Source organism: Aulonocara sp. 'chitande type north' Nkhata Bay, linkage group LG22 (genome assembly GCF_057382095.1).
Source record: "Aulonocara sp. 'chitande type north' Nkhata Bay isolate Kocher_YH1m ecotype deep benthic linkage group LG22, A_spYH_male_GT1.1, whole genome shotgun sequence".
Classification (NCBI taxonomy): Eukaryota; Metazoa; Chordata; class Actinopteri; order Cichliformes; family Cichlidae; genus Aulonocara; species Aulonocara sp. 'chitande type north' Nkhata Bay.
Genome location: NC_141364.1, coordinates 12,014,945 through 12,038,986, shown reverse-complemented (window position 1 = coordinate 12,038,986; position 24,042 = coordinate 12,014,945). Strand labels below are relative to the sequence as shown.

At 40.8% G+C, this 24,042-nt stretch overlaps 2 protein-coding genes across 7 annotated transcripts in view; one reads left to right on the top strand and one right to left on the bottom strand.

Annotated features, from left to right (window-relative positions):
- LOC147303610 (putative thiopurine S-methyltransferase) lies at positions 1 to 3,095 on the bottom strand. 4 transcript variants are annotated; one of them, XM_086279050.1, is made up of 10 exons: positions 2,741 to 2,925; positions 2,490 to 2,653; positions 2,242 to 2,382; positions 1,879 to 1,971; positions 1,654 to 1,786; positions 1,335 to 1,387; positions 1,177 to 1,251; positions 624 to 709; positions 439 to 483; positions 7 to 270 (listed from the first exon to the last, which is right to left on the bottom strand). In XM_086279050.1, the coding sequence occupies exons 1-10, from the start codon at positions 2,807 to 2,809 to the stop codon at positions 152 to 154; spliced, it is 978 nt and encodes a 325-aa protein (XP_086135176.1). In that variant the 5' UTR covers positions 2,810 to 2,925; the 3' UTR covers positions 7 to 151. The 4 variants fall into 4 exon arrangements, with proteins under 4 accessions (XP_086135174.1, XP_086135172.1, XP_086135175.1 ...); XM_086279048.1 differs by lacking the exons at positions 2,490 to 2,653; positions 2,741 to 2,925 and adding an exon at positions 2,946 to 3,095 and having other exon boundaries at positions 1 to 270; XM_086279046.1 differs by lacking the exon at positions 2,490 to 2,653 and having other exon boundaries at positions 1 to 270; positions 2,761 to 2,918.
- Positions 3,096 to 4,385: 1,290 nt separating this feature from the next.
- ext1c (exostoses (multiple) 1c) overlaps positions 4,386 to 24,042 on the top strand; it is a 93,939-nt gene continuing 74,282 nt past the window's right edge. Inside the window, exons 1-2 of one of the 3 annotated variants that reach the window (XM_086279957.1) lie at positions 4,386 to 4,598; positions 15,486 to 16,877. In XM_086279957.1, the coding sequence (XP_086136083.1) occupies positions 15,931 to 16,877 (947 nt within the window). In that variant the 5' untranslated portion in view covers positions 4,386 to 4,598; positions 15,486 to 15,930. Of the gene's footprint in view, positions 4,599 to 5,076; positions 5,597 to 15,485; positions 16,878 to 24,042 lie in introns of those variants that run through there. The other 2 variants (XM_086279958.1, XM_086279959.1) reach the window with 2 other exon arrangements.

Here is a 24,042-nt window from a genome sequence, read left to right as displayed (position 1 = left end):
ATCGTGTTTTTTTAATTATCATGTTATTTGATCCATAACAACAACAAATAAAAAGGAGAATTATAAATTCTCTTGAATTTCAGGCACTTTCACTTTCCACTTTATTTTTCCTTCCCGGGATTTTCTTCTTCTTTCTCTAAACTCTGAGCCTTTAGTTGCTCTTTGGCGTGATGAGGTGCACATTTTCAAGAAATTTATCTAGTCCCCAATTTCGTTGTTTGTCCGTGAGAGCATCCTCTGACTGCAGCAACTCTATACCACAGCTGCTCCCTGAATTTAAAGAAAGTAAAACAAAATAATACACAATTAAAAAAGTTTCTAATTATCTGGAAAAAAGACCCCATATTTTGTAGAGTTATACACAAATCTGTCAGTTATCACTTGTATTTTGGTTAATATATAAAATGCTCAGCCATAATTATTTTTCATAGTACTCACCAAACAGACTATGCACCTGCTCATCAGGCACGAAAAAGGGAGGCCCTAAGAGATCAACAGATTTTAAAATATGGTATTTTATGTTTATTCTCTCTCTCTCACACACACACACACACACACACACACACACACACACACACACACACACACACACACACACACACTATAGAAATGATATAGAATACCTTGATATAAATCAGGATTGTACAGTAAAGTGTCCAGGAGGTATCTGCAGTCATTCGCCATCAAAGAAATAATGAGAGCTGCATACCTACAAAATAAAAGAATAGCATTGGCATGGGACATCCGTGTATGGGTACATTATATCAGCGGTCCCCAACCTTTTTTGCGCCACGGACCGGTTTATGTCCGACAATATTTTCACGGACCGGCCTTTAAAGTGTCGCGGATAAATCCAACAAAATTAAACTAGTACCGGTACCGAAAAAGAAGAAGATTTATTCACAACACACGCGAAAAGACCCAGGAAAACCGAGTTAATGATAAAAACGATAACAAAATAATGCTAAAAACCCTGAAAACCATACATTTCACACCCGAGCCTCAACTCTCGCGGCCTGGTACCAAACGTTTCACGGACCGTGGCCCGGGGGTTGGGGACCGCTGCATTATATAATACAGTATCAAACTGTGTAGAACATAATGTTTTGGAGTTTATTTAGTTTGAAATAAATGTCATTCTAAGGGTTTAAAATGAGGGTCTTCATCTCATCTTACTTTTCTCTGTCTCCTGGGTTGACGGCCACGAGAGAGCCCCTGTCCCAAATTGCTCCAAACTGACCCTCGATGGAACTGTGAAGTTTAACAGTATCAATTTAACAGTAATTTTAATTATTTTATTTTAAAAAGCATAAAACAATATGTAGTTTACTCACTTGGAGAAGTTGTACAGGTTACACTGATACAGGGAGATGTTTTTCTCTGAGTTCTAAAAACAAAAGATGAACAACTTGTGTCTGTTTTAAAGTAAGCAATATAACTTTCTTGTAGCTTGCAGCCATTCTGCCCAAAATCTCACTGAGATCAAAACGGTTTTCAGAAGAAAGAGCTGCTCACATGCACATAATAAACTCAGGCATCACCATAAAAAACTCTATTCAGCGTAAAGACACTTAATTGCTGAGAAGCAATAACACTGACTACCTCAGCTTAGATCATTTAGTGGTCGTGTTTGCACACATGAAGTTCACCAACCTTGTAAACCTTTGCTCCAGGTATAGCAGGCACAGGCTCCTCGGTGTACGTCATGTTGTTCTCCTCAAAAAACTGACGAATAGCCTTTTCAGAAATCTCCACTCCAACCACTGAATGGCCCATGTCTGCTAGCCTGAGAATCACGAAAAAACAAAAGGTTAGCAAAGATGACAACTGACACTAATACTGATCAACTTAATTTAATTTAGTAAGATGTTTTCATACCACTTCATATCTACTGCTTTCCCACACAGAGGGAAGAAGAAGCGAACTCCTGTTCGTCCATTGAGAACTTTATCAATGTTTTTCTTCAGCATCCTGTTAAAAAAACAGTATTAACAGCAAAATACACATTCCTGCTGCAATCTCATGTTGAGGTGATGTCTGGTGATGTCTGGATCAGCCGTATTGATGGTACTTGTCTTAAAAATAGATAATCTAAGCTCACTTTCTAAAGCTTTTAACAGGACACAGCTTTAGGTGGTGATGCACCTTTATAGTTGATGTAATCTTCACAAGTCTTACATGCATTTGGGCTACTTTTGCACCCTCACTCCACTGAACTACATAAAAAAGTGGGGTCATTACTTGTGCACTTCAGGCTGATGGAAGCCGATTTTGTTCTGTTGCCAGCGTTCCTCCCATTCACCGAGGGCCATGACCCGATCTGCCTGCTGTTCCAGCATGCTGGTTATGTTTGCCTGACGATCAGCGGTTAAAGGAGAGCAGCTAGACATGAGAAATTTTTTGTGAAAAAAACCACTTCATGTCGCTGGAGACAGGAAGAGAATGCATAATCCGCACAGGATTATGGTCTTGCACATAAAGACACCTACAGCAACGGCAAAATGTAAGCACGTGTGGTCCATGAGCTGTCACCTGCAGGGTTACAAAACCCAACCGATGGGTCATTTGAATCTTCTGGTAGAAAATCATCTGCATTAATCGTGGATCTGCACGAGCTTGTTGTCCCGTTATAAACTAAACTATGGCACGATGGCTATAACCAAACAAATGGTTTGAATAACAGCGTCGTTAAAGCGTCATTCTTAAGCGGAAATGAATAATTATGTAATAGTTTCATGACAATGTCAGATCCTCGCTTACCTTGCAATAGCGCAGCATAAAAACAACCACAGTACTCGTAAAAAGACATTAGAACCGCACATGTTTTCCCGTAAACTCAAAGCGTGTCTCTCCTGAATGAAGGCTGCTAATATTTGTTCAGCAACACAGCTGACCGGGCAAGCTCTCCGATCATTAAACGCAGCGAGGCTCTCCTGAATTCTTACCCCGAGTTCTGTCTGCAAGGCGAGGCGTTCCGTTGAGCTCTCGGTCGGCTGTCTCTCAGTGTTTATAAAGTGCGAGAAGGAATGCTTTGCCTGGGAGAATGAAACGAGGTTTTGAAAATAAAGATCAAGCGGGTTTTATTTCTGGTTTGGGAGGAGCCTGATGATGCATTCATGGTACGTCAGAAAAATGTTACTCAGCATTCTGAGTAACAGTATCTCGAGTTCTTAAATCATTGCTCAAGATTAAGCAAAGGAATACAACAAAAGAAGATAATGTGAATGTTGTGTGTGTGTGATTAGAACTCTTGGCTAATTTGATGGTACCTTTTATGCAGATGTCTCTGGGTACGCAGGGTTTTGTTTTGTTTTTTGCTAAATAAACTCTATCTTGATTTGCAATATGCATACCAGAATTTGCTTTTCAAATTGCCCATGTATTCCTTTGCGATATAAATAATGCACTATTTCCATCATGGACCCCTCTGTTTCTTTCTCTTTTCTGTAAACGCTTGCTGCAATCACGATTCAAACTGTGGCAGCTGTCACTAATCCTCAGAAAGTCTCTGGACTGTTGCACAGTGATTAGTCTCGCTTGCCCAGCCTGCCTCTCTCCACGCTTGGGTTGGTACGGCTCCAGTGATACGATGTTGTCAGCAAGACAATAAGAATCCGTAAGGAAGGACGGAAGGGAAAGGTGTTTTCCGGACGCACAGCGGCGCAAGTGTTTAAGAAATCCCGGTTTTACACTGAAGCGCTCTGGCATAGGTCTTTTTTCCGTAGTTTCTACTTCATTAAAAAAAATACACACACTTCCCTCAAGAAAAATAAAATGTTGTAGCTCGTCAAACATGCAAAGATGTGTAAATTTAACCATGTAACATTGAACGACATTACTTCATACAAACATAGGCTACTAGAACACAGCGGCAGTCCATAGGAGAATTCAGATATTATTGGTGTTTGCAAGAGGGAAAAACGGATATTATAAATCTGTAGAATCTGCCCGTTATATGGATATAAGTCTTTGTTGCCAAAAATTTAAAAAAAAGAGGCATCTTGCTGCACTCTAATTTAATGTAGAGTAATAATGTGTTGTAGCCTATTCTCAACTTGGCCATCAACGAAAAGCTATTTTTAAACAGCTGATAGAACTGCTGAAGCAAGGTTATTCTTCTATACTGGTCTCCCTTATAAAGAACTGTTACCTGCTTATGCTCTGTTTATGCTGGTGTACTGGAAACAATGCTTCCCACCAAGATTGCTATCTTTAGCCAAAATAAACAACGTACTACATTCAACACTCATAGTGAACCACGAGAAAATGTGACGTTCCTCTGTGTTGGTTCATTCCTGTGCGTAATTCGGGCTTTCCGAAGCGCTCCAGTTGTGCAGGGTCGCGTCCAGATGTGTGTGTTTTTCTTTACGGGGCGACGAAGACGGCGAGGAGCTTCTGACCAATCACCGCCGCCCGGGGGCGGGTCGAGCGTGAACTGTTGTGGATGTGGAAAAATGGACAATTTATCACGCATATTCATCATTCATATCCCAACGGGGAAAGCTTTGGTTGCACGCTGATTTGATTGGCAAATGCCTGGCCGTGGTGTGAAACGGAAAATCACCAGTTGGGAGGAGAAGAGCGCGGTTCGCTACCCGGTAAGGGCGAGCTCTCTGTTGGGGAGAAGTCGGGGCGCTGTGGGGATTGTACTGGGTAATTGCTGTTATGTTTAGAGGCTGTGATTACTGAGAATGCATTTGAGCAGTAAGATTAAAGCAGGTGGATCTGTTGAGATCTAAGAAATAATTTCTGTAGCAATATGTATTTCATATTTTTTCTTTCATCTTGCCCTCTGTCCTGAAGGCGTAAATCACCGCTGCAAGCTCACGCTCTTTAAAAATTCAAGCAAAACGCTTTCAGATTCGCTTTCCACCCGCTTATGATCACGGCACTTGCACTGATAGCCGGGATAATAGCCGGTAAAGTGCGTTTATCTGCTCGAAAGCGGCACCTGACTGCTATTAGCCACTGATGTATTGTTTGCATAGCGCTCAGCGCACCTTTGTTACTCGCTGCTCACTGACACGGGAATCTCAAGTGCTCGTAGCAGCCCTCACCATCCTACTGAACAGTAAATCTCAAAGACTTGTTAGACCGACCCTTGCTTGCGATAAGGTCACTGATGCTTAAAGTCATTCTAAGAGCAACAGGGGCACTTCAGTCCACCCCTGGATTACACGAGACTACCAAGCTGCCTGTATTTGGCAGCATGTAAAACCAGGTTGCTGTCGGAGTAGCAGTGCGTGATGGGGAGGCTGTCCATGGTGCTCTGACGGAGAGAGGTGCATGCTGGATAATAATAAAGGAGAACACGCTGTGAGGGATTTGGGAAATTCGGAGGACACGGGGGGGCGGCGGGACATTCCGCTTTGGCATTGTGAATATTATGTTTTTTATTTTTGGAAGCGCCTGGACTGTGCGTACAGTGTGCGCTATGCCAGAAGGTGGGAACTTAATCATATTGTAAGGCTCCGGATTTGCAAGGCTCCAGAGGAGAAGTTGGTGTCTTGAGCCTCCAGAGCTCGTGTCATCCGAAAAAAGGGGCTACGGCAGAGCCGCAAGACAACACGATCAACAGTTCAAAGCGCAACTGTAGGTATGATTCTGGTTCTGGTTCGGGGGGCACATATCTCAGTGATTTTCTGTGGCATGTTTTGACAGTGAGATTTGCACACCTTGCTGTGTCACACTATGACAGATGCCTTTATTGACTCCGGTGTAATTTGATACAATAGGATCGTATATAGCTGTGTTTTGTAATTCTATCTACATCTCTGGGATATGGGGGGAAGTCAGCACAGGCTTCTCCCCCTGGACAGATGGGCTGCGGGTTGCTCTGCCACCATCCAAGAATATTAAGCTAAGTAATGTAGTTCAGCTGTCCTACTGTTTCCGCTTGCAAAGTCGTTGGCAGTAATATCAAAACAAGAATCTTTTTACTCCAGTATGAAGTCTTTCCAGACATCTTTTCTAATTTGATGGAGATTGTGAACAGACCACAGGCACACTGATTATACAAGGCATGTGTGCACCAGTGGAGTGTGCATATCACTGACTGTATTATGACTTCTTCCTGCTCATCTTCTGATGCAGTCTAAATGGCATTGTTTTGTTCTGATGCCCAGTTGTCTTAGCTAATGCCCATCTCGCATTAGCTAATAGCTCAGGAAAGACTGGAAAGATTGCCTGCTTTCACATCCCACTAAGTGCTCCACGTATTAATGAATCCCAAAGAAACAAACAAGGCTGGCAGAGTTCATTGCAGCATTTAATTACAAGTCTCTAGTTATTTTGTTCTTTCTTTATTTATTTTTGATGAAAAATGATGGTGCTTCCAAACAAAATGCTGTCATTATCACTGAGGTTCCACCCCAAAAGGCTCTCAGGGGAGGCTGTATCTTGACAATAAGCTGTACATGAATTTCATTTGATTTATGAAATGACATTTAATGGCAACCTCCTCATCTTAATAGGATTTCTCATTCATGATGGTTCTGTAATACCTTCCCTCGTGAATAAGACACAAATCTTGTCATGTCAAGCTAGGCGGAATGCATATTCCACGGACAGCAGGAATTTCCAGTCACATGTTCCTTAAGTGAGCTGAGTTTGGAGTTTGCATTGTGCAACCTTTGGACTGTCTGTTGTAGTATTCTATTGTTGGTCATTCTCCTTGTGTGTAATGTCTTAAAGAATGTTTTTTGTTACTCTTGTGAAAGCTGCAGTCAGTTGAACAAAAAGACTGTTTAAAAAAAAGTATTTTAAGCACAAGATTAAGAAATTCGGAGACGCAGGGCTAATTGAACTCTGCCTGGAATGTTGTTCTTCTTTCTTATCCTAGGGTCAGATCGTATATCTAATCAGGTGTTGTCAAGGTCAGATTGTTTATTCCCATCTGATTAGAGTTCTGTGAGACTGCCTCTAGGCCGAAGCTGCAGAGATAAGATGCGCCGTCGGTAAGATGCATTGTTAGCAGGACCGGTTAGTAAGGCAGATGGATTCGGCTGCATGCTGTTTCTGCTGTGTGCGTTGTCAGGTGCACAGCCAGCCACTGTGCTGTATCAGTGTCCTCCGAAGGCTCTTTTACTCTACATGCTTGGACTGGTGTGCTATTGTTAGTCTCCGCCTGTGCGATATCCACACATATCCTGTCCCTGTGTTTTAGGACTGTAAACAGCATTGCCAAATTCAGAGAGTGAGCTCGAACTTCCTAATAAGTGTTCCTGCCCATCTTGTTCATTTTGTTAATTAGCCCTTGTGGTGTTGGAGTGCAGCATATTGTTGAGACATAATTAATCAACCGAGCTTGTAATTACGCCGGGTTTGGAATGTGAGCGTGGTTTGGAGGCTGGTTCCGTTGCAGGGCGTTCAGCTTGAGGTAAACATCTTATTAACCGTGTCGGAGTACCTTGGCCAAGGCGGAGCAATGCGGTTTTATTTAGCTGGAGACGAATGTGCTGTTATCCATATTATGAAAATGGCCTCATAAAAGAACTGGTGCTTGATTAAGTTTATGGCCATTATGGTTCTGAGGTGGTCGAGCTAATGGAAAAAGACTTCAGTAGCTGTGTGGAGACAGCAAGAGAGATGATTTTTTTATAAAGTAAAAAGCCATTTGTTCAGCAAAGACCAAAGTGTGTGTGTGTACCTGCTTATATATGCATACAGTGTGTGGGAGTGTAAAGAGCACCTCAATTTCAAAGGGCAACTAGTACGTAAGGACAGAAAATGGAACATGGATCACATCCCAAGCCTTTAATGCAGGTCTGTTAAAGGAGGAAGCCCTTCACAGACTGAGTGATGTGACTACAGACAGGCAAACCCCTCATACTCAGTGACTCCTAATCAGGTTTTACGTTTTGAAAAAGCTATAGAAATGCTTTTGTTTTCCAGGTACTCCGATTTATTATGCCACAGAAAAATACCAAGAACATAAAGTACAAAGAAACATACACAAAAGCCATTTTCACCAATGCTCCATAGCCCTTCTATACACATTTCCTGATAAAAGTGCAACTGAAAAGGCATTGTGTTTACTTTTATTGCACAAAAGGACGAGAGCACAATGGTAAACAGATAAACAGATTCATCCGCATTATACTCCTGACTCAACTTCAGGTCTTTACAAATGAGCACAGACAGCATGCTACTACAAAGTTAGTGAGGTACCCAGAGTCACGTTAAGGCCAAGTAGACCCCAACCCAACAGCCAGAGCGAAAATTGAACAATTAACAAAAGCTGTAATGAGCAGTCAAGCTTGTAACATTGTAGCCTCCATCTCTACTTGAGGAACCTTAAACTGTGCTCCCCTGTTCTTTATAGAGAGTACCCTTCCCCACAAGCCACTCTTGTTCACTCTCTTTCTAATTGTACTGTCAGGAACTTCTAACTGGGACCTTTAGAGTGTGAGATGTTGCTCTGAGCATCCCACAGTCTGACCTTGAAGTGAATATCCTGGGATAACCTCTGCTGGGAAGATTGTGCCATTTTGTTAATACACATTTGAATGCTGTAGACCAGCAAGATGCCCAAACTACTGCTTATATAGATGTTCTCACACTGACTGATCATTTACTATAGGTAATGATCAGCATTATCAGGCTGCTACTCACCTTCTTCAATACTATGAAAGCAGTACTTGGTGTTAAGGGTGTACTTAGTTTTACATAACTGTATAGAGTCCTCTAAAAACTCTTTTTTTATATGATGTGAAAGCATCCTGACCAAAACAAACATTGTATAGATACACACTTACTCTACTGCTGCGTGTTACATTTAAAAACGGTCATCCTCAGAAAAAGCTCTAACCTGCTTCTGCTGACACTGTGAACTTAACTCAGCGCTTTCCAGCCTAGGGGGCTTTATAACCCTACACAGTCTACATGCAAAGCACCCTAAGGAGCTAATATGACTCATTCCTTGAACTGGCCTCCGTAGTCTGTGAAATATGCAAGTATTAAGGGATCACAAGTAGAAACTAGTTTCATTTCAAGGATCACACACGAAAAACAGGCGGTAACCACTGTAATAACACAAACAACGCAGTGCAATGATCCTCTAGTCCTCGGTCACGCTGTCACATCTCTCAGGCCTGTAATAACAGGGTCCAGCGTTTAATTTTAGCTCGACTGAGCCTTTCACCTCACCACAAGATTTGTGTTTTCTTCAGAACACTTTATTTTGCTGAACTAATATATCGCCAGCAGCAGGCCAGCAACAACATGCGCGCCAGATGTGCATTTAAGTATAGTCTTGACATATGCTTACATACAACCACAAAAACTCGCTGAAATCACTTGTATTTGTGAAGAGCAATCCCCCAGGATGCGTCTCAGGCTGTGGTGAGCTTTCATCATTCAGGTGGACTGTCTAACTGTATCATCTGGGAAGGGATGGAGATCTCATTTTACCCAGAATTTTGCCCATCTAGTGTCAATTTTCAAGCTGCACTATGTCTGCTCAAATCATTTCAGACATAATAATGCTGCTTTTGCTTCTTTGACAGTGGCAATGACTCTGCCATACAGAGAATGACTGTAATGGTAGTGGATTTCATTTCGAGCATTTACAATGTCAGTTGTGCTCAGCACTGGTGATGTGGCCAGAAAACATCAAATTGAACAAATAAGGAAAAAGCCAATCTGTCACAGAATGACAGAAACCTCTTTTATAAAAATATCCCTTCTGGTGGGAGAGAAACGCAAATTGACAAATGCTGAATTTCTAGCAGAAGGCCATCATCGGCAACATCCATTTCAGAACAAGTCAGTTTTCATTTTCTATCAAAGCCTGTATAACCACAGTTGAATAAGCTGCTGTGCAAACACAATTCATAGGAGACATGGGATGACAAATTTCAATTCCATTTCCTGAATGACTTAATCGTGTTGTTCTCTGAAAAACTGCAGCAGGTAGAGGCAGTTTAGGGACACCCATAAGGCCATCAGGGAGAGAGATTGAGGGCAGGAAGAATAGGGACTGGGTCCAGCCATCGCCCATAGAATATCGATCTCAGAGCTGAGCTCTCCATCTTGTTGTTTTCTCCTTCCTCTGTTATTATCTACTATTCATTTGCAGATTTCGACTAAATATTTCCACGTCCTCCAAATATTATTGCACTTATCAGGCAGGTTTGCTTCCAAATTAAATTACCGTCAATAGATTGTTAAATCGTTTGAAGCTTTAATCCTTAGGAGTACTTCACAGTGGCTGCTATTTCTAATTCCATTAATTCCATTTAAAAACTGCCAAAAAACTGACACTTCTCTCATTTTGTATCGGCACTTTGATTACCTGAAATGGTCTTTTCTAACCTTTGTGATTATTATGTTTTGTTTTTACGGTGTAAAATGAAACAGCAGTAAACAGTGAAGCTAATATCAATGGGATGAAAATATATGGAGTAATCCTACATGGGAGTGTCATGGGTGCATTGTGCCGTAAATCTTTGGTGCTTATAAAGGAATGTTCAGGGCAGGGTTAGGAGTGGTGGACTCCCTCACTTACAATGTGATAATTATGTACAGGGTAATAAAACAGAATGACTATTAATGGAAAATAATAAACTTTAACTGGTATCAAAATTGGGGGTTGGATTGCACAAATACGAGACACTTGATTAAATGCAGAATTGCTATTATTGGCCCCTGATTCTCTGTAGCATAAATTCAACAGGGTTCCAGAAACCTTGACATGATGACACCAAACAATTGCAGATTTGTTAGCTGAACATTTATGATGCCACTGTCCTGATCCATCATATTCCAATGGTACTCTACTAGATTGCAATCAAGTGACTGTGGAGGCCATTTGAGTACAGTGAACTCTTCTTCAATGTTGAACCAGTTTGAGATAATTTGAGTTTTGTGACATTGGTGTGTTATCCTGCTGGAAACAGCCATCAGAGGATGGCCACACTAGCAGTTTGGCCAATCTTGTCTGGCATCAACAAGGCATTTTCACCATGAGAGCTGTTGCTCACTGGATATTTTCTCTGGATTTTTTGGACAATTCTTTGTAAACTGTGGAGATGGTTGTGTGGGGAAAATCCCAGTAGATCAGCTGTTTCTGAAATACTCGCACCTACCCATCTGACTCCAAAAGTCTCTATTCTGATGCTCAGTTTGAACTTCAGCAGGTCGTTTTGATCATATCTGCCTAAATGCATTGAGTTGGTGCCATGTGACTGGCTAATTAGATATTTGTGTTAATAACAGATGTACCCAAGAAAGCTGTCAGTGAGTGTTAGATTCAGTCAGAGTATGCTAGAAGCGTGTTTAGAAAGGCAAAGTAAGGCGAACTTACTTGGTATCAAACTGGTTTGCCTTGTTCTTCGTACATGAACCATAACCTTCATATTTCATTGTTCCAGTCCTGTTTTTTTCACCTCACTGTAACACAATTTCATTGTTTGCTCAGGACATTGTAATGAACCTGCCTAGAAATGTCTTTGCACTTAAGGCAAGGGGATGATCAAAGAACCGTTGGCCTTACTGAGTGTATTCCTCGTTTCTGTGATTCCGAGTTTTTCATGCCTGTCGTCATCCCTCTTTAGAGAATGAATAATTGCACATTTAAAAAGGAGCAAAAAACATGTATTGTTTAAGTGAAACTCTCCAGTGAATTTGGGTAAAGTGGGAAAAAGAGAGGACAGGGAAAGTAAAAAAGAAAAACAGACTTGATGAATAAACTGAGGTAAGGAGGTGTAGATGGAAAATAAATCACCAAGGGTTGAATTGTAGAGCTCAGAATTCTGCTTTCACCTTTTCTTGAACCCTATCTTTCCACGTTAAGGTCCCTCTATTCAATGAGCCTTGTGGCTTTTTTTTTTCCAGTGCTAGTCACCCAACCACAATGATCCATCACCAATCCATGACAGAGGGACTGTCACCACTTAAAGCCACTTACTTGTGTTTATGTGTGCAGCTTTATGTCTGCATCCTCCAGCTTATTTGCAGTAGAAAGCTGCTATGAGAGCTGGTCAGGCCCAGGCATGCATGCATTCATCATTATTGCTTATTGTTTGACATTGTACAGTTTGTCCTTGGATACAAAAGTGCACGGCAGAGCTCAAGAGGCTCCCACATACTTGGATATCTTGTAACAATAAATTCTTTGACTGTTCAATTCGCTTATTATCCTCCACCAGTCTGATACCTGAAACCTAACCGTCTCAGATATTCGCCTGATATTTCTCCTTGTATTGTAATTTTGAAATCAATTCAAATTCGAGATGGTGTCTTGGTGTCTTATTGTGAAATTTATTTTGTTCATCCAGCACAAATGCAGAGAGACTTGGTGCACTAAAATCAATATCCTTATGGGACTGTTATTTTTGTAAGACTCCTGCAGAGGTCGGGCAAAAGCAATGGCGTCCTTATGCGAAGTGGCTTGGCATTAGATTAGATAAGGCAACGGAATAAATTTTTCATGCCCATCATCATTACCATCATTATAATGATACCTTCCATCACTTTTCTATTACACCTTCCCGCCATCACTATCAATTATCCCTGGAACCACAAATCACCAGGACAGAGCTCATTTCTCACCAAAGTGTATCCTGAATAAAACTGAGGCCTAATTGCGCTCGTTGGTGGCAGGGGACATAAAGCGTGGAAAAAATAAAGAAAGGAAAATCAATGCCTTAACTAAAGAAGCCAGTGAATTATTGATGAGGGGCATGTAATGGGATCCCAAGTGTCTGTTTCTCCTTAGCTTGGACTGCTTGCATTTCAGTTGTGGCCAAAGTAGAAACACGGGAGGTGACATAAACCACCCACTAACATCTCCACAGGCAGATTAGCTGACCCGAATTACCTGGGGGTGCTGTGGCTCACACTCATGGCAGTGGTGCACACACACAAGTCCTATTATGCAAGTCTTATGCGTACAGATGTAACAGTTAACCTGCATACACGCTTTCAAGCATTTAAAGTTACTTTAATCAAAGTCAGACTTTCAAGAATTTGTTGCCTCTGCTGTTTAATTTTGACAAGCACAACAATAAAGTCATATTTTATGGTGGTACTAAACTGAAAATGTTTTCTCAGACCACTGCTTAGATGTTTTTAGTATTGCGCTGTTTAGCATTCCACACCATGTTGTAGCAAAGAGAACCACAGCTTAGTGTACTGATTGGGCAACTGACCATATAAAGAATCTTAGTTAACATTATTAATATACTGCACTGTGCAAAAGTCTTGAGTCACTCCTCATTTCTTAATTTTTTTGGACAAGTGGAGGACAATAGAAGGAGCCGCACCGCTAAAAACCAGAAACAACAACAAAGTATTTACAGCAGATGAAAAACTGAGAGCATTGTCCTTAAGAAATAAGAAAAAATCCACCAAATACCTGACACGTGACATCTGGTTGATTCATTTCACCGACGCCTCGTCTGAAAGGGTTTCAGGATGGAGGTACAGCCGTCTGTAAAACACGGTGGAGGCGATGTCATGGGTTGGGCATCTTGTCAAAATTGATGTTATTATGAACACAGAAAAGTACCATTAAATTTTAACCCACCATTCACTACCATCTGGAAAGCAACATGTTTTTCAGCAGTACAGTTATCCCAAATACACTGCCCAGTTAGTAATAATAATGCTGCTGTCCAGAGCCCAGACATGAATATTGCTGCTGCTTGCATTTAAATAAATGCTTTGAATGTCCTTCAAGAAGCCCGTAGTACTATTCCTAAAGACTACTTAAAGAAATTATAGGAGAATAAAGGTGGTAATACTAAATACTGACTGTTTCCTTGCAAATTATAAAGAAATGAAGCTTAAATTAAGACTTTTCCTCTCTAAATCTGAACATTTTTTAATAGATTTTTTAATAGAAAGTGACACCGGAATCTAGTGCATGTTTATTTGACTGCAATGAGGGCTTTAACCTCGATTGTTTCGTAATAATTGGGAACAAAAGATGTCGATGATGAAAATTGCAGTGACATTTCAAATTGATGCTTTTGTTTGCCCAAAAGCTATTACATTAGCAAAAAATACACAAGCAGTAACATCGAGTGCTCGCTTTCGCAAAGTGAAAACAGCAAATGCTGAACATTTTTGCTTGATGAAAGACTCGAGCTATCAGTTGATTAATTTTCTGTCATCTGAACTACTCATTCAGCAAAAACAATATACCAAATAACTTTAGTTGTGACATTCAAAGCTCTTCTTAACACAGAGGTCTGTGTGATCTGTCGCGCAGTCACATATTTCTCTCACAGCAGAGCGCAAATTTCAGTTTATCGTTGAATAAACTGCAGAAGCCTTGAATTTATTGAAGCCTTGAGATATTTAGTAAATGCTGGAACCAAAGGAACAATTACTGCCAAAATGTTTGATTTCTTTCACACTTTTCACCCAGTAATTAGAATTTTAACTATGCGCAGCAATTCACATGCAAAACTCCATTCCTGCTGTATTTCAGTTTGAGGAATGAAAACCTGCATTGTTTACCCACACCGTCATTGTGCTGCTTGTTTTTGCTGCCAGAGGAGAAGGCAGGCTAGCTTCTCCTTAGCCGGAGAAGAGGCAGAAAGGAGGAATGTGAATGAGAGGTAGAGAGAGGGTGGCCAGGTGAGGCCTGAAAGCTGCCTTTGTGTGGCAGCTGGCAGAAAGAACACTGACCTTCACTGTGAGGTGTGTTCTCCACACAGACACACACTGTAGGTACTGTACAAGTTTGGAGGAGTTATGAGGGGATGTTTGGCAAAAAAAAAAAAAATACCGTTGCAAATTTACAAAAAGCCTTCGCTCAGTCCGTCCGCGGTGAATGGACGTCTCAGAGCCATAAAGCGGTTATGTTTTCCTGCTGTGTTTCCACATCTCAGTTTTAGATGCTAAACGCCGTCTTATTTTCTCCTTCACTGCACCTCAACTGTATCTGCTTCAGTTCAACTGGAGCTTGAAGAGCTCGATAGCATCAAGCCCAGTCAGCTGCTCCCAGTTACTCATGCTATCACAGAAAGACTATTCCAGAAGTGAGCGCACATCATAGTACAAATGAGCCTGTAAATAGCCATCCCTTTTTATAGGAGTGTGGGAGCCGGAGAGGGATGAAGGTAGACTTGACGAAAAGATGATTTTGATGTGTGGCTGATCTCGGTTGGATGCCTTTTTGAAAGTGCGCTGAGTTAACTTTTCCCAATTTTCTCCTTATGAGCTCCAGCCGAAGAAGGATTTTGACAGCTTAAAACCCTCCGCTGGCCGTGAAACATTACCCAGCTGTGGTACTTGAGTGCTATTTGATTATATGTGTGTTTGTGTGTATTAAATGTGATCGGGGGGTTGCAGATTACATATGACTAACCGAAATGAAAAGCTATACCCACTGGGCTATGAAAAGTGTTAGTTACGGCATCTGCTGAGACAGCAGTTAAACAACTATAACCCAGTGTGTTTCTCAGTGCTGGTTGCAGAGCTGTGATGCTGCTCTGTGTACTGATGTGTATTCTTGTTTGTTTACTTCTCCCCAGGAGGGCCCCTGCAGACAGCAGTTGTGCCAGGCACTATGAGGCAGCAAGCTTGGCCTGCGAGAGCGGAGAAATCACCCTTCATCACTCTCGGCCGGGCTGGACAGCGGAAGAAATGTACAAAGCAGCAGCGCGTGCTACAGCAGAGGCGGGCTAATACACACATCTGAGCGTACAGTTGAAAGCAAATGGGAAGGCCAGAAAGAGACTGAAAGAGGGGAGTCAGTAACTTAGACTGTGTCCTTTCTAAATGGCAAAGTGGACTGGGCCACATTCAGAGGCAGCGATGTCCTTGTTAACACATTGTCCTCCATTAGAAGCTCCTTGTTAGAAGTTGCAAGTTAGTCCCAAACCCCTGTGAGGCTACAGAGCTGAGGGGACAACAAAAGTAAAAACAGAGGACGAAAGCGAGACAGAGCAGGGAAAAAGGAGACTGTCACAGGCCCTCATGCAGGCGCGTAAGAAGTATGTTCTGCTGGGCTTGTGTGCGTGCTGCTGGCTGGTCCTCTTTTACTGGGGTGGAGGAGTCCAGCTGCGTCTACTCCGCCTGCTGACACGCCACCGGGGTGATGTGATGCGCCCCTGGCCCAACTGGACCGACAGAGCCTTTTTGCCCCGCTATGCCCACTTGGATGAACTTCAGACAGACCCTGGGATGGCAGAGTCACCCCGCCAGCGGCGCCAGGCATGGTCTGCCATTTATAAAGACAGCCGCTGTCGCATGGAGACCTGTTTTGACTTCTCTCGGTGTCGCCGTAGAGGAAGGGAAGGGTTCAGAGTGTACATATATCCATCGGAGAAAAACGACCGCGTGTCGGAAAGCTACAGGAAGATCCTAACATCTATAGCCGAGTCACGGTACTACACCTCAGACCCCCGTGAGGCATGTCTGTTCGTGCTTGGTATAGACACCTTAGACAGGGACCAGCTATCAGGACAGTTTGTGCCCAATGTGGATGAACGTATCCGTGGTTACCCATTGTGGAATGACGGGCGGAACCATCTGATTTTCAACCTGTACTCAGGCACGTGGCCTAACTACACAGAGGACCTGGGCTTCAACATTGGCCAGGCCATCTTAGCCAAAGCCAGCCTCAACACAGAACATTTCAGGCCGGGCTTTGATGTCTCCATCCCTCTCTTCTCAAAGGATCACCCGCAGAAGGGTGGAGAGCGGGGCTGGCTGGTGAGGAACACAGTTCCACCACGAAGGAAGTACCTGCTGATGTTCAAAGGGAAGCGCTATCTAACGGGCATCGGCTCAGACACAAGAAATGCGCTTCATCACATTCACAATGGCAAGGACATTGTGTCGTTGACAACATGCCGCCACGGGAAGGACTGGGAGAAGCACAAAGACGCCCGCTGCGACCATGACAACCTGGAATACGAAAGGTAAGATGGGCCACAGTGAATGTATGAGTCAATGTGGCATTATATAAGGATTCATAAGAAATGGTGGAAAGGTTTATATTTTTTATTAAGAAATACACAATGGGGTTGTTCTGCTTGCCTTCCCGTTTGAACTTTACATGCTGTTTTATTGGTCTTTTAGATGTAGCTGATTTTCTACAAGCTGTGTCAGGGGTAGCTTTCGTGTCCCACTGGTTATTTTTGTCTCTCTTTTATTGCTGCACACTTTTTGACTGCCTGAGCTTATGATATTTGGCAGTTGCATCCTAGATCAAAGATTTTAGACACTAACTCACGTCTCTGGAAATTTAGATTCAGGTCACAACTTCCAGCGATCCTTTTTATTCTTAAATTATATTAGTCCTATTAAAGGGTGATTGTAATGTGGCTAACTTGTGGTAACTGACCTTGAGCACCCTTACTATTTAGGGTTTCAAATATATTACAGTGTGATAGATGGGCAAATTAGGGAATTCAGCCAAAGTGCACATGCAGTTATTTCCACTTTGTGTTTTGTGTTTAATAATACAAGTCCAGGAAAAAGCATAGCTGCAGCTAATGAATTACAACTGGAACTGCTGTGTGAAACGAACCAAAGCAAAGGTCAGCGCAAAGAATGGCTTTCCGAAATCTGTTAATAATAAACTGCTGTTGGGTTTAAGGGTGCTATTTTTCTTTTGTTCAGACCGTCCATGTTTTTCACGGCAAGATGTTCTTGCTCGTGTTGCACCGAGAATGCTTGTCACTGTTACTTAAGTCAAGACAAAGAGGTGGGGAGGATAAAACGCATTGAGAAATGAGCTTACAGCAACACCTAAAGGGCTTTATTGCTAAAACAATATTAATGTCGGGATGTGACATGTGAAAACAGGTTGAACAATGTCACAACTAACAAATTATATATTTCCACTGAGGTCCTGTGTGCTGTTTGAAGCTCTTCACCCAGTGGTTTTTCGCCCATTGTCGATTTAATAATGAAAAGCTTTTGGAGACACACCCATCGGCTTTGTACATTTCGCAGCAGCAGCTTGGTAAACATGTCTTTTCCTCCCTGTGCCTCCCCCCTTGCTCATTTTTCCAGTCAATTAGAACCATGTGCCTCGGAGCTGATCACTACCTTTCATCGTGCGTTTCATACAGTTGTGCACTGTGAAACATCAGCATAAGCTGTTCACACCTCAGTCACATGCAAACCTTTTTTTTTTTCATTTTTGCTGGGTGTTCAGCTTTTGATTCAGTTATAAAAAAAACCCAAAAAAAATCAAATGACTCAAAACAGGTTTATCTGCCAATGGTTGCCTTACAGCAGACACACAGGTCAACATCAACCAGACATTCAGGTTTTGGTTTACAGGAAGAATAATTAGTGCTCCCGAGCACAAAAAGCCTGAAATCCAGCATCAACACTTCTTTTTTCTGTTTACTGTAAAGAAAACGTTACACCCTGGTAATTGTTATGGACGTATTAAATGTGGAGTAGCTTTAGACCCCACACTCAAAAAACAGATTCAGGTCCTCCTTTCAAAGAACACATACAAATTTTGTTAGTTGTTCATAAATGTAATTAAAAAATACCAAATTAATTTGATTTTCTTTGTGTAAACCTAAAATTATTCTAAACCAGCAGAGGCTGATTCTGAACACAAAATGAATGAGTTTGTTGGGGCACTGGGGGTAGGAGGAGTACATTTTTGCAATTAAGTATTTGTAAACTCAAAGAAATAAATTCAAGCCCCTCTTTAAGCTTAAACATTTTTTTTAATCTCATTCAACGCAAATGTAGCACTCCAGCATTACTGCAATTATTATTCGTGTGGTGAACCTAAATTATTTTCTCTCAAAGCAGTCTTTGTCACAAGAACACAAAGTTATTGAGTTACACAACGGTCCGCCTTCTTTGAAAATTTTGCGCTCTTTCAGGATCACCTAAATGAATGCAGCTGCTCTTGGCCTTTCTGTACTTTTTGGATAAAACTACACCTTCAGGTAAGGTAACATATTATTTTTTCATATATCCAATTGTGTATTTCTTTATCAGCTAAATCTATGGCAATGCTATTTATCATAGAAGCTTGTAACAGTTGTTTTTTGAACTTTTGGTGGTGCTACCATTCTCTTCTCTGCTTGAATACTATTTTTTTTGACAATATAGCCAGGTCTTTTCAAAAGTGCCTTGTTTTAGAGGAGAAATTGTGTAGCTGCCAACTTTTAAGTCGGAACGTGTGCTAGCTTATTAGCAGCTAGCCATTGTGCTCAATGAAAGATGATGTCCTATAGCTAACTTCTTTCTTACTGTTTTCTTTTTATAATCTAAAAATATGGTATTCTGTGTTTATTATTATATGCCATTTTCTAGTAGAAAGTATCGTTTTGAGGTGTCTTTAAAAGCACTACATAGTTTACTGAGGGTGCTACCAAAAGCGAACCATGTGGCCGGAAGAGTAACTGCAGGCAGCACAATGCGCACTCCCATGATGTTCAAACCTATTTATTATTATAAAAGATTTCGGCTACGTCCACACTTACACAGGTATTTTTGAAAACGGAGATTTTCCGTTTTCGTTTTAAAAAATAATCCCGTCCACAGGTAAACGCAAAAATGAAGGAAAACGCTGCTAGGAACATGCCAAAGCAACAGGTGGCGATATATTCCTAAACTCAGCTAAAAACAGTTTAGGTCTTGACAAACTTCACTGATGGTTCAAATGTTTAGCAACTTTCAGTGTGTTGATTCAGCAGTCTGTATTTAAACTTCTAGTTTACTATATTTATGTATGTTTTATTTCCAGGTGAATGCAGACTTCCTGCAGATCACTACAAAACCCCTGCAGGCGAAGTTCTTGGCTCAGCTGGACAACTTAACAGACAAGCTGATGCAAATTTTTGAGGGGAGCAAAGGGCCAAAAGATCAAGGATATCATGGCGATCAGTAGTTTGGTCAGTACTAATGATAAACCCATCAATTAAATGCAATCAATCAATTCCATTTTTTTCACCCTTTTTTTCCCACCCTTGCATTAGTGTGATGACATCGACATAAAGAGGGAGCATACTCTTAAAAGCCTGGTGATCTACTTTAATGAAGATCCAGACCTACTGTTCAAGGAGTATCTGGTACGCTTATCACACTTTCTTTTCTAGATTCAATTTGAGTTAGGTTCATCGCACACAAAATCCTCATATATTCAAATAAGACAATATAATTGTGAAATATGTATTACTCTTAATAGTCATTGTTGAAACTTGTACTGGAGAGCACTTTTTAAGGGGACAGATTCAGTAAAAATTCATTTTTTTGGGGCTGCCATGTAGGTATCTACTGCCTCTATAAACACGGTAAATGTGAAGAAAACATTCATCCACTTTCTGTCAGTGTTTAAATTCAGTTTATTTATATAGCGGTATATCACAACAACAGTCATCTCAAGGCACTTCATAAAGTAAACACTCCAATGAAATTCAGTTAATTATGCCAATTAGTAAAAAGTCTTCTATATAAGGAACCCAGCAGATTGCATCGAGACACTGACTAGTGTCACTGGCGTTACAGCGATCCTCTGGTTTCCGGAATAATGTGCCTAAAACAAGCTGTTTCAAATAAGGGAAATTGACCCAGCCCCCCCCCCCCCCCCCCCCCACACACACACACACCTACACCTATAGACACTTGAGGAGCTGCTCCTCTATTTCAAGCCCCTCCCAAAGGGAGGTACATAATACCTTAGCCCAAACTATTGATAGAGAACAGATTGATGGGTTTTATTTATGTTTGGAGTGTTTATAGAGGCAGTAGAGACCCATGTTTCAGCACAAAAGGATACAAAGCTGAGTTTTGCATAATATTTCCCCTTCCAAGTGACAGAGCCCTTAAACCTGAAACATCCTGTTTTTCAGACCTCCTCCACTGAGGATGAACAGTTGAGATCCACTGCAGCAACTGTCATGGGTATTTACACCATCAGAAGAGAAGGCATTCAGGAGCCAGAGGATGTTGCAGTTGTCATTGAAGGTACTACAGTTATGAACAACCTCGGTAGTGTCATCATGTCATTCATCGTTCTCTTTGGACTGATTTATGCACTTGATCTGAGCTATCCAAATGACCTCAAGTACACTTTCGAGTTATGTCAGAAGAATTTAATGAATCTGGATGGACAAAGGCTCAGTACAAATGCAACAAATGAAATTGAAGATGTTTGCTTAGGCAAACAAGACCCCAGCACAAAATTTGATTTTGGCCTTTTTATCTCTTTTGTTCAAACTGTGACCTTTTTTTTCCCCTTTTTTTGAAAAATAGAAGTTGTCTATTTTTGTCTGCTGTTCTGTTGTGAGTGATGTAACCTTTAATCTATACTACTATAGATGGATAAAAGGACTGTGAGAATTTAGCTCAAAAAAAATTCAATGGTTGTAACCAGCATCTTCCTTTTAATTGCGTTTGGGATTTTCGAAGGGACAAAACAAATGTTGACAAGTTTGGTGTCTTCCAGTGTTTTAAAGTTGGTGTTCCTGTTCTTATAAGCTTGTAAAAGTTTGAATTAGAGAAATAAAGGTTTTTTTTATTAAAATACCTCCCCTTTGGTAACACAAAATGTTCTTAATGAAAATCTTATATATATATATATATATATATATATATATATATATATATATACATTATATATTTGTATTTAAGTATTTTTGGGTTGTTTAAAATGTTCAGTGACTGGCATAATATGGTGTGAATTGCAATGTTTAGTAGGTTATCATTGTGAATTTGCTGAAAACCTACCTGCAAGTGTCACTATAAATATATATACAATGATTCTTACGTGAAATCGGATTTTACAAATTCCAGTTTGTTTTCAGTCTTGCCTAGTAATACAAAGGTGTGTGCTTTTCAGATTTGATATTCATTTCAAATGTAAGGCACTTTTTTGTGAGCACTTTGATTTTGTTAAGGTTAATTTGACCATGTGAAATGTATGTTTATTCACAAAATATTCTGTTTCTGCTTTTAATTCAAGTGAATAAAACTGAGTTGAAAAAACAAATTTATTTTGTCATTATTTTAATAATTAAATTAGTTTTCTGGTAATTAAAATTATGATTTAGTTGAACTTAAAATAATCATTTCAATTCGAAAGAAAATCTAGCTCAAATGAATGACATTGCATTGAGTTGAACCAACCAAAACCTTTCACATCTTATTAATGTAATTTTTTTCCTTTTAAATTGTGTTCTACTGACTCAATTTAATTAAATTGTCATGATGTATGTAGATTTGGTTGAACCAAAATAAATGTATTACGTGGAAAACCTGCCATCAGTCAAATTGAGTTCATCCAATGACTAATTTTTATGAGTGCAGTGGCTGTTTCCATGCTTCTTAATTTGCTTTTTTTAATCAACTTTTAATAGCTTTTTTCATTAAGCAGGAGTAAATGTAATCATTTTGTATGGAGCAATCAAATATATGTTCAGTAATGTAATTCTATGACTATAGTCTACTTTTTTGTGCAATTTCTATTATCTTTTATTATTCTTTGCAGTAGCATTTACATAGAGATGAACAACACGGGCGTCTCTTTTTCGCTTCCCACTTGCTGAACTTACACTTTGCAATAAAAGTCTCTGCAGCTGAAGTGCTGACAGAGCTTCTCATTATAAAGTCAGTGCCTGTCCGTTCATAGAGACATACCATGGTATTCTGATGGTGCAGAACATTTGGAGAAAGGAGATGATGGATTCCTGCAAAGAGCAGGAAAAGAATTAGAGGTAGAAGTTCGAGTCACACCAGACTGTCAAAGCATGGCTGTATTGGGGATAACAGAATAAAACTGCAAAGCAAATTTTGGAGGGCCTATTAACATGTCAGTATACTAATATAATGAATATGGAAAGTTGTGGTGGCACACTATACAATATAATATAATTTGCTTCAAATTCCATAGTCTGTTGGTTGATCTGATCCAGGAACATGCTTTAGACTATACCGTAGGCTTGTTTACATTGGAGGCATGGGGCTGGAGCTCTGTAAGACTTATGAATGAATTCATTTATTCCACTCAGCCCACTACTTAAACACCGGGTGGGGAGGTGGGAGGGTTATGAGGAGGTAGAGAGGATAGTGGGGGATGAGAGGCAGTTCCAATGTAAATCTGTGGTAGAGCAACGGCTCTGAGGGTGCAAGGGTGCGAACGGGGGAGGCAAATGGAGACAGCAGTCATTTGTACAAAAAAAGTTTTAAAAAAGCTGATTTAAAAAGAAACCTTTTCTCGTTTTGTATGAATTCTCTCTCTGTGGTGAATTAGAGATGAGAGGGGATGGGAGCAAGGGGAAGGTGCTGGATCATCTCTCTTGTTGCATCCTTTGAATTTCCCTCTGGGGGAAAGAAAAAGGGGGATTTCTGCAGGGAGAACATGAGAACCGTGGTGGCCGTTGAATTAAGACGTGTCAAAGAAACAGGAGAAGGAGAGAAAAACTGCAGGAGCAAGATTTAGATCGCGTAGCAACACATCCTCGTTACTCCATCTGTCTGCAGTTACATAGTTTGCTTCTTTATTTTTGATCAAAAATGCAAGTGAAAAACGACTGCTCTGCTCCTAATAGGCCGTGTCACTGAGAAAGCATGCTTCTTTGTTTGTGACTGTCACTGCTATACACGGCGTGCATGAGCTTGTGTTCGCGTTTGAGACCGCGTCTTGGTTAATGAGGCTCTTAGAAGGTAGCACCAGGTTAATGATCGCCTGCATCTGGTACACCAGCAGATTAGCCTTGAGAGACCTGGACAATCAGTGACATAAGCAACCCATGGGGGAGAAAAGGGAGGAGGAGGGGAAGGAGGAGGAACTAGGAAAAGGGGGGGGGGGGACTCAGATGGAGCGAACAGTTGAGCGTCATGACATAATTTTTCTGCCCCAATAAAAATCCCCCTCCCCCCTTTTTTTTATTAGAACATGATAGGAATGCAAAAAGGTTTCCTTCTGGGTAAACACTGGCTCCTCGTTTTGTTTTAACAGTAAAAATATATGAAGTTTTATAAGGAAGAAATGCTATATGGGTGATGAGATTACATTCACTAATGTATCTCTTGCCTTTAATTGCTAAACAGCTTTCAGTATAAAGTCATAGCTGGTGGATATAAAGGAAAAAATAAACTTTTTAG

What these genes read in the sequence shown, in the direction of transcription:
- LOC147303610 (XM_086279050.1), bottom strand. Translation starts at nt 2,809, where the DNA reads ATGTCTTTTTACGAGTACTGTGGTTGTTTTTATGCTGCGCTATTGCAA. An exon ending in CTGGAGCAAAGGTTTACAAG is followed by an intron (nt 1,388 to 1,653) that starts GTTGGTGAACTT and finishes TTTTGTTTTTAG; the next exon opens with AACTCAGAGAAAAACATCTC. An exon ending in GCAGGTGCATAGTCTGTTTG is followed by an intron (nt 271 to 438) that starts GTGAGTACTATG and finishes CTTTAAATTCAG; the next exon opens with GGAGCAGCTGTGGTATAGAG.